The 9089-nt window shown below is 36.6% G+C and overlaps 1 protein-coding gene across 1 annotated transcript; it reads right to left on the reverse strand.

Annotated features, from left to right (window-relative positions):
- Positions 1-438: 438 nt before the first annotated feature.
- LOC144571332 (U-box domain-containing protein 52-like) lies at positions 439-7330 on the reverse strand. The gene is made up of 9 exons (XM_078320589.1): positions 6916-7330; positions 6672-6775; positions 5851-5972; positions 5240-5449; positions 4305-4650; positions 2838-2939; positions 2151-2579; positions 1454-1774; positions 439-980 (listed from the first exon to the last, which is right to left on the reverse strand). Exons 1-9 carry the CDS (start codon positions 7097-7099, stop codon positions 609-611), a joined length of 2190 nt encoding a protein of 729 aa, XP_078176715.1. The 5' UTR covers positions 7100-7330; the 3' UTR covers positions 439-608.
- Between the last annotated feature and the right edge of the window lie 1759 nt (positions 7331-9089).

The raw sequence follows: 9089 nt of genomic DNA on the forward strand, positions 1-9089 counted from the left end.
TGTCCGCATAATTCCGATTAATCGGCTGCATACCGATTAATCGCTTGGCGGTATCTCGTCCGTCCAACGACCGCATACCGTTATTTACAACACTGGTTTGAAATGACAAAGTGAAAACCAAAACTTTGGTTTTTCGTGTTTTAAAAATTTTACAATTTCATTTCTCAAAGTCTTAGTTTTATGTTTTTTCCCAATATAGTTATTCCAATGTATTCATGTGAAATATACGGATCCAATGTAGAATAGAAAGAAATAGTGAATTCTGAAGAAAAAGGTCATAATTTGAGACCATGATTTCATAATTTTGATCTTGAAGGAAAGATCTCTAATTAATGCCATGTTTAGAATGTTAATACTAACCGTATACTAAATCTTAAAAAATAGAAGATCACAAGTTCTGGGGTGTTACATATGTTTTGGTTCTATATCTGAGGTTATAGTTTGATGGAAATAACAATGGTTTCATCGATGATAAATGCCAAAATCAAAGGTTTATCAAAACATTGATAAAAGGTTGCCCATTTAAAGCCAGCCAACCATTTTTTTTTCTTGTGCTGTATTCAGCTTCCCTCCACCACTAACTAATCGAAACTCATTAAACCCATGCATCAGCTGAGCTCTGCTATTTCTTTCAATCTATAGAGCTCTGGCAAGATTTCTTTTGCAAGGTTTGGCCGGTCTTTTCTTCTGAGCTCCACGCACCACAGTGCCAGCTTGGCATAAGATAGCGCCGCCTCCACTGGCCAGTCCGGCACTGCCGGGTCTAGGATCTCCTTAAATGTGCCCCTTTCAATAGATCTTTCTACTTGGTGTGACAGGCCCATTGGGGGTCTTGCGGTGATGATTTGGAGGAGCATCACACCTAGGGAATATATATCCGATTTGGTGCCTAACATACCTGTTTGCTGGTACTCTGGATCAATGTAACAAAATGTACCTGCAGTTGATGTCATCCGATATTGGGTTACTGTGTCAGCAACCTGTTAATTAAGAGAAAGTTTAAGTCAGTTATCATTTTCTAGATCAGTATAGCAAGAAAAATAAATAATAAGACAGAATGATGGAATAAGTTAAGGGGAATTGGCTGATGGGTCTCTCAATATTTTCGCGAACAAACCAATAAATGTAAAGTCTAAATCAAACAATTATAAATCATATCTTTGTCATAATTAAATTATTGAAAAAAAAATGAGCCTCAAAATTATGGCAAATATAAAACCATGACTAAAAATATGGTTTGCTGGGAAAAAAAATGAACAGCGGGATTTGGATTTTTCAAAAATTCAGATCTAAATAAATTGAGTTTTCTTTATTTTTACACTGTTTATAGAATAATGTCAAGTAATTAGGAATTACAATAGCAGCATACTAACAGTACTCTGTAATTTACAACTACTGGCATTACCATTACGACATACATAAAGGTGGTTTATTAGCTAACAAAGATGCTTACTTTGGGAGGGACAAGGCGTGCGAGGCCAACATCAGCAATTTTGGCAACAAAATTGTGGTCCAGGAGGATATTGGCAGGTTTAAGGTCGCGATGGACAAGGGGCTCGGGCTTTGCCTGGTGCAAAAAGAGGAGTCCTGTAGCAATCTCAAAAGATATTTTGAATCTTATCCCCCATGGGATGGCCATGGTGCCTCCCCTTCTGAATAGACGGTCCTCCAAGCTTCCATAGTCCATGTACTCATACACCAAGCACCCGTACTCGGGGCATGCTCCTAGTAGGAGCACCATGTTTGGATGTCTGATGCAGCTCAGAACCTCAACCTTCATTTTGAATGATCAATAAGAGAATTCAATTATCACAATTGAGTTATATAATATTGGCACAACACAATGATAATATACATACATTCTTACTGGTCTTGGTTTCAGCATTGGTATTTGCCTTTACTTTTGGTACAGTTCTTGGGTTTATTTTATGTTTGGTGTTTAACTCAAAGTGTAATGTGTAGGGCGAGGATTAACTAGTATGCCTAATTAGCCAAAGAACAAGAAAAAGTCTGAATTATAACTGTAAAATTGGGTACCATGCTGGGTAGGTCTGTGATGACCTGGTGCTACCAGTAGACATATCAATTGATATGTTACAACAACAACAGTCGAATAAACTTGTTGAATACTCATTTAAATATAGTTATACCTCTTGTTGGAACTGCTTCCTTCCCTGGGATGCATCAGGCCGTAGCACCTTAATCGCAACTTGGGTATGGTCGAGTAGGGCCTTGTACACTGGTCCATAACCACCTTCACCGATCTTGAGAGATTGAGCAAAGTTGTTTGTGGCGAATTCTATCTCCTCAATGGTGTATCTCCTATATCTCACATCGACATTGTTTAGAGCATTGGTTGCTCTCCTCCTCTCCTCAGCCTCTTTCCTGGCCCTTATCTCAGCCTTTTGCCTCTTGTGTGCCTCAAGCTCAGCGATCCTTTTGGCTTTCTCAGCTGCCTCAATTGCAGCTCTGCACTTTGCCTTCTCCATCTCAACCATCGCCATTGCCCCTGCTTCTGCCTGCTTGAGTTCTTCAACTTTTCTTTGTTCTTCACTCTTTATCTGGCTTAGTTCTTCAACCTTGATGCACGTGTCTTGTAGTTAGTAAAGAGAACATAAAGCTGCTGGAGGGTCCTGGTGCTACAATTAATTGTAGCAAGGTATAAGAGGTACCAAGCTACCAGTCATGAAAATACCCTTGTTGCATTATGGTTCTACAATCTATATCACTGGCAGTCAAATTTGATTATTGCATTATGGTTCTATATGACATATGGTCATGCATGTTGCTAATGTTTTGCTTCCATGCAAACAGAAGAACATAAATTATGTTCTTACCTTTTGCTTGTGCATAATGGCTTCTCGGCAGGCATTGTTGTACATATCCATTGTTTGCTTCAGCTCAAGTTTCAGCCTTCTCATCTCTGCTTCAACGTCCTTCTATGAAAGTTCAAAACAAGGAAGTACCATGAGGTTATTTCAAAAACAGGTCTGATAACCATCTCCACGGAATCACTCTTTAAACACCTCTATGAACTTTTCATGCACTTTGATGCATATATATCTATTAAACCGATACAAACCTATCTATATATTGTGTGATGCACACTGGCATAATATCAATGCACCAAGTCATAAATGTTAGCAACTGCCAACATTTGTCTTGATCTTCCAAACTCATTTTCTGAACCCTTTAAAATTCACACTAGAGTATTACACCAATGAACAGTTGATTATTGAACCAATGCAAACTTGTCTGTTTAAACTTTCTTTTTAAAACTTGACAAACAAAAACAATTGAGAGTTATTTAGGAGGTCCTTCCAACAAAGGACCGCAATTTACTTGTGGGCTAGAGATTCAAACTATCCTATAACTGAAAAATGAGTACAATAAAAAAAAAAAAAAACTTTTGTCCACATGTTATAGAAAACACTCATATAAATCTAAATTTTTTTCTTTCTATAAACTTTAAATTCTAGAGAAACTTTGGCTAAATGGTTGTAATGTTGGAGGACCAATTTTGAGCTTTAAACCCCAAAGACCATGCAATATTTATACTTCTCGTGTAAGTTTTTGTCCACGTGTTGGCCAAAGAAATGAATGAATAGGGAAAAGTATAAGCAAAATGAAGATGGTAAGTGTCTCTATATAAGCTTAATTGACACTGTTTAACCCTTGTTGGTTGGCGTTGTTGGCGTCCCCTTCATATTAGATAAGGATCCAGTGCAAGTCATTATCAAGGCACCAGATAATCATCATATTTAGTTTCTTGTGTTGTAAAATCCTAGCTAATAAGTTATTTTGAAGAAAGTAGTCATGGTTGATTTAATATATGATCAACAGAGAGTATATGTGGGCTCTATACACATGTAGTTACTTCAGGTGTATAAAAACGAATAGTTTCTGCTATTTGTAAAGTTAATTTGTTTAACACAATTCTGTTAATTCTTTAGTGATTTTATTCCTCAATTCCCCTTACCTGTTGAGACTCATAGGGTACTATGTCAGAGCAAATGAAGTGTTTACCATTCCATTTGTCTCCAAATCCTCTATAGGGCTGTCATTTATCACATCAAGCAATTGGTGGTTAACACTAAGAGCGGGCTGTAGTCAGTAGCTTTACTATCATGCACTTTTAACACTACCTTCCATGTTCTTCTAATTGGATTAAAACTTAAACACAAAACATACACCAACAGCAGTTGAAGTTTGTTATGTTATAATAGAGAACCTTCTACCCCGTCACCATGTAACAAATAATAGTTATAAACTTATACCCCTGACTTAGCAAGCAGCATACTTACGGCAGCTGAGCTTTCAGAGGAGGAGGAATCAAGAGAGCTCCCGAAATCCATGGAGTTGAAATCCATATGCATGGTGGGGCTGGGCAGGTCGAATTCATCAGAGAATGATGTCTCCCTCGATGATGACCTGTGTCCCATGGATGAGTTTTCGAGGGATTCATAAAGTGCATTATGTGGAGCTGTTCGTGCATTAGAGAGCGGACGTGTTTCCCTGCCGGGGTTCGGCATATAGCCCTGCATCTGCATCTGCATTTGTGTACGGTGCTCCAAGGGCATCACTCGTGCTGTGATTGGGGATGGTGGCACAGATGATCCTCTCCAGTTACTTCCCTTTTGATAGGTGCTCCTGTTCAAAATTGAGATGGTAAAATCAAGGAGATGTCTGATGCATGATGGTATTGGAACATAATATGGTACTGTGTTGTTCTCGGTAAATTTTTAAATGCTTTTCCTTTTAAGTCTTGATATGTGAACCTCAATTAAGCTCTTGAAGAGCCATACTGAAACAACAAAAGAAGATCACTTAAATTTGGATTAACTTGTATGAAACAGTAAACACATTTTAGCCACCACATCTGGATAGTAATTGAGAGAAACAAGTGATATCTAATTCAATGTTGGATGTTTGTTTAGCTTGGATCGATGCTGATGATCACTGGGAGTTGGGAATATACTGCTGCATTATCTAAGCCTGCTATACTAGACAATTTTATTTGCTAGCTATTGGAACAGAACTCGCATAGCACTGATGCTCCAGTGCTATGGGGTTGTATTTAAATAGAGATGTATTACTCATTTGTAAGGTTACACAATCAAGAATGATAAAGATTCATTTCTTCAATTATCACTCTATCTCTCTTAATTTATACTAGCCTTTTAGTTTGATTCTTGATCTAGTTGTTGCAATCTCAAGCAAGCAGGTATAATCAAAGTACCTGACGGATCCTTCATCAAGGGAGTCGAAGCGTTGGCCTCGAGGGCTGACAGCCGGAGACTTCTTCCAAGGGGGGAGGGAACTAGAAACAGATGAATGGGGCCCTTTGGCTGCCTTTATAGTTATGGCCTTCCCCTTGTATATCACATATACTGAGCAATACTCAGGTGCTGATTTCATTAGGCACTGTGGGACGTCAGGTCGGAATCTCCTGCAAAATTCGTGAAAATATCAAGCAAATCTTGGTAAGATAAAGTTGGTCAATTTTGAGAATCTAGACAGCAAGGCAGTGGTGGACACATATTTGACAGGTTAGTACCTACAGTATCATGTATATGTTTTTAGGTAAGAAAAAAACATCATTATTTTACTAATGCAAGGCTTTTAGCATAATATATTATGACTTCTATGATTTTTTGCTTCCTAAATAGTTGATGCACTTGGTACACCTATTCTACAAAGGGTCCAAAGATCAAACACCAGCAAGTGATGACTGCTCTGGTACCGAAAGTGTCTTTCATTTTTTTTTTCTTTGTTTCTCTCTCTGATAAAGTGATATTGAAATCCTTGAACAAGACAATGAGAACAATATGGTTGAAGTGGAGATGAGACCTCATCAATGAGCTCCTACTTGAAGCACCAACCACTATATTCTGGATCCCGTTTGATGTGATATACTCGAGGAGTGCCTTTGAGATGTCGGTGCTTTCCAATATTACCTCCTTTAGATGCATCTGTATGTTTTGTATGGCAACCAAGACAAGAGATCCTTAGTTCCGACAAGAAGCGAATCAAATTACATTTAGATAAAGAAACCATTACACTACTCAATACAAATCCAGACAACTGATCAGCAACTCGTTTTTTCTGAGGTACATCTATATGCAACCTTTAACCATATTGTCACAACCAAAGATTAGAATTAAACATATATATTCTTCATCATTTAGATAAGATGTGCATCAAATTTAGCCTAATTTAAAAATTGTTTTGCCGTCTACCAAACTATATATAATCATTTACAGTTTAAATCGTAACAGCTTCTAAATGGATGGCTCCAAATCCTTAAATTGGACCAAAATTAGAGTCGCCGTCTCCAAATGATCAACACAACCTACATAATTTTTATTAGAATATCAACATTTGAATATGTTCGTCCCAGACAAGAGTTTTCACAATGGTCATCAAAACTATCAAAATGGATGTATAATAGAATTGTCTTTATTATAACACAATTATTTGTCTGTTTTATATAAATTTACTTTATTTTAAAAAATATATATTGATCCCACACCTATACCGGCACTGATTTTTCGTTTTACAAATTTTCATGCTTTAATTTGGTAAGTATAGAGACTATTGAAAATGGGAAAAAAGTTTGAAATGCACATCATGCAGGTTCTGGTGAGTTACCATAATGTAATTATGCTTACCGCTTTACGAGCACAAAATCCTCTGTACGGAACAAATAGTTGATTTAATTCTGTTTCGGCATCAAAATGGACTTCACTGCTGATATCATTTACAACAAAGCCACCTACAACACAAAAAAATAGAAAGAAATTTCTAAGATTGCATTCTGGCAATAATTAAATGAAAAACTATTTATATCGCCCTGCTTGTCGTTTTAAAAAGCTTCATATTACACAATGCTTAGATAAAAGAAGAGATACATACTGTTAGGGGTAGTTATGATCTTAACATGAACCAACACGAGCAATGGCATATTGCTTAACAGATGGTCGACTGCCCATTTGACCGCCTGATTGCTGTTCTTGTCCTTGTCCACCGCTACCACCGTCGTCACCTCGTGCACTGACCCTCCATCGTCATGTGAATATAAACGACTCCCTAGGTGCATTTTGGAGAAGATAAAACAAATGTTGACTATATATGCTTTGTTAATATCTTTGAGATTGGCAATGAGAAAGAGAAGGCTGTGGGGGCAAAGAGAAAGAGAGAACCTCTCTCTCTTTTCTCTATCAGCCTCTCTTCTCTCCTCCCTCTGCTAAATGATTGTTTCTTCCTCCCTTTATTCAATTTTCCCAGTTTTATCCAAATAAAACAGGCCGTTATGTTAAGAGATCTATTTTTAACGAACCATGGTGTCAAGCTCCTTAAACACGTGTTTAAACAGCTACTTATTTAGTTTGGTTCTTATGTGGCATATACCGGCATGGCATTTGTATGATCTTTCTTTTTTTTGTAGATTCTCAGGGTAATTGTTCTTCTAAAATGTACATATGTTCAAGAAAAACATGTCTAGCGTGTTGATAGAATCAATTCTGAGTACGATTAGATTATTAAGATGTGTCATGGCACAATTTTTTACGAGTTCATAAGAAAACAAAACGGTCATTCTTTGGCTACATGTATGAACTAATAATTAAACATAACAGTTATTATTTCGCAACATATGTATTGATTAATAAATAGTAGTACTTTTACTCTTTAAATGTTCATCTTTATATTTACGTCTGATTGTTTCTAAATGTGTATAGTAGTTAGTTCGCTAAAACGTATATATTATTCTAAATGAGTCACTAGTACAAAAAATACATTCACTGACTGTTGAAATACCCCTATGCCGACTGTTATAGCGGCGTCAGTAAAACCGACGCCAGTGAAGGTTTCTTTTACTGACTCTTTTCAGAAGGGTCAGTGTTGGTGCTCAACACTGACTCTTCCGAAAAGAGTCAGTGTTGGTGCTCAACACCGACTCTTTTTCAAAATAGTTAGTGTTGTGCACCAACACCGACTGTTTTTCAGTGTTGGCATGATTCTGTTTTGCTAGCCATATATTACCATTCACCATTTATTGACATTAAAAAATTAATATGCCACAATCACAAACAAAAGACACCAAACAAGTTAATTGTCATTAAAAATTATCAAATTACATGTTATCCAAATTACATGCCATATATCCACAAAAGACACCAAATTATCCAAGTTAATTGCCATCAAAAATCTATTTACTTGACTTAAATAAAAAATGTGTGTACCAATGTGTATTTTTAATTTTAAATTATTTACTTGTATCAAAAATATTGTTTTTGTAAATATTAAATTAGTTTCTTTTAATATTTAGTAGTTAATGAGACACAAATATGGACACTTAAAAGTTGAACTCAACATATTTTCCGTTTATCATTGTAGGAATTGCATACTAAATAGTAAATATTGATAGATGGAAGGATCTTCAAAACATCTTATATATCGACCTATTGTATAAAAAAATAGCATGGTTAGGATTATATCTCGTTGTCTTATTTTTTTTTTTTTTTGTAAAAATAAGATCACATATATATGTAAATTTGCCCCCCAAAAAAAAGAAAAAAAAATGGCTGTGCTGCTCATTGTAATCTTCTCTTTTTCAATAGTTTTTGCTACTAAATGTAATGGCCTGGCTTTACGATTCATAATCGTTGTGCAAGACAAATATACAGTTGTGTTATTTACAAACATGCCAAAGTATTACATTTGGATAATGAAAGTTAAAACTGTTTTTAGTTAAACTCGAGTTTAAACACTAAACAAAAAAATATTGCACGAAATTACAGAGAACTAGATGCTTAAGAGCAACTGTCACGCGAAATGGGCGGATTGAGAGCCAATTTGGATTTGGGAGTTACGGACTAGCGGTTGAGCTTGAGTTGGTGCCGTTTGACTTGGTCAGACACTCGAATGGAGGAGGAAGGTAGATGGGCCAAGTTAATGGGCCGGATCGGGCAGAGTTAATTATAGGAGAAGAGAGATTGACGGGCCAGGAGTTGTCAGTATTAATGAGGTAGGTTGCGGAGAATCTTAAAACAGGAGAAAAGGGGTCCCATGCTCAGCGAGGATAAACA

This window comes from Carex rostrata, chromosome 19 (genome assembly GCF_964058835.1).
Source record: "Carex rostrata chromosome 19, lpCarRost1.2, whole genome shotgun sequence".
In the NCBI taxonomy this organism is placed as follows: Eukaryota; Viridiplantae; Streptophyta; class Magnoliopsida; order Poales; family Cyperaceae; genus Carex; species Carex rostrata.